The 879-nt window shown below is 49.3% G+C and overlaps 1 protein-coding gene across 1 annotated transcript in view; it reads right to left on the reverse strand.

The window, feature by feature from the left end:
- Positions 1–197, reverse strand: part of LOC108641515 (1-acylglycerol-3-phosphate O-acyltransferase Pnpla3-like) — a 16,802-nt gene extending 16,605 nt beyond the window's left edge. Inside the window, exon 1 of the mRNA XM_018083623.2 lies at positions 44–197. Coding sequence (XP_017939112.2) covers positions 44–197 — 154 coding nt within the window. The remainder of the gene's footprint in view (positions 1–43) is intronic.
- Between the last annotated feature and the right edge of the window lie 682 nt (positions 198–879).

An 879-nucleotide genomic window follows, 5' to 3' on the forward strand; every position in this document is an offset into this window, starting at 1 on the left:
TCCAGGGATTGGTGGGGATGGGGAGCGGTCGGACTGCTCGTACCGGCAAGCCGGGGTGGGTGGGGGGAACACGCCCTTCGATCGGAAGGGATCTGGGATCGGCCCCGCTCCCTGCAGCCCGTGGGAGGCGCGGGCTTAGCAATTACCCTGATTATCCAAGGCTCAAAGGAATCCACCGTGGCAGCGTGTACAACCATGGGTGTTTTGTGATCTGCTGCAAGAGCGAGCACTGCTCAATAATCCTGACATTTCAAGAGAAGAAAATTCCTGATGATAACAACACCGGGTTTATAACAGGAAGATTACAGAATAATCTGCTTTCAGTTTGCAATTTCAATCCGCAAGCAATTCTTTGTTAGTGTTTGTTCTACCAGCATTTCACAGACAGAAGTTCAAACAAAACACCAAAATGCCATCTAAAGTCTAGAACAGCATCATCTAACAGAGTTTCAGTACTACCCAGCTGCCTGATGCATCAAAACCTTGTGTCAGGTACTGGTGGACTTCCAGATGTCTCATAATGGCATCTTTAAGCACCTGAAGGCCTCACACTTGGAGCTCTGCAGGCTTATTTTCCTCCCTAATTCAGGTATTTCTGTGTAGTGCTATGTTGCACTAAATGTTGCTCTGCTCAAATCCTCTGGAAGTCTTAAAGGCATCTGAACACATCCAGGCAGGGTTTGGCTCCCTGTAAAAGGGGGCAGGTTTCCTCCAAAAGTTGAGAGGAATTGGCATTTGTGCGTGACTCCTGTCGCCACAAATCCCAGAGTTTCCATTAGGCTCCCTCCCTAATGCTAGTGGACATTGAGCAGCTCAAGGGAATTCACAGCAATTACCTTGCCCAGCAGGGAGCTCCCCAGGGCCTGGCCGTGAAAATAA

This window comes from Manacus vitellinus, unplaced genomic scaffold (assembly GCF_001715985.3).
Source record: "Manacus vitellinus isolate BGI_N305 unplaced genomic scaffold, ASM171598v3 scaffold_66_pilon, whole genome shotgun sequence".
NCBI classification, from domain to species: domain Eukaryota; kingdom Metazoa; phylum Chordata; class Aves; order Passeriformes; family Pipridae; genus Manacus; species Manacus vitellinus.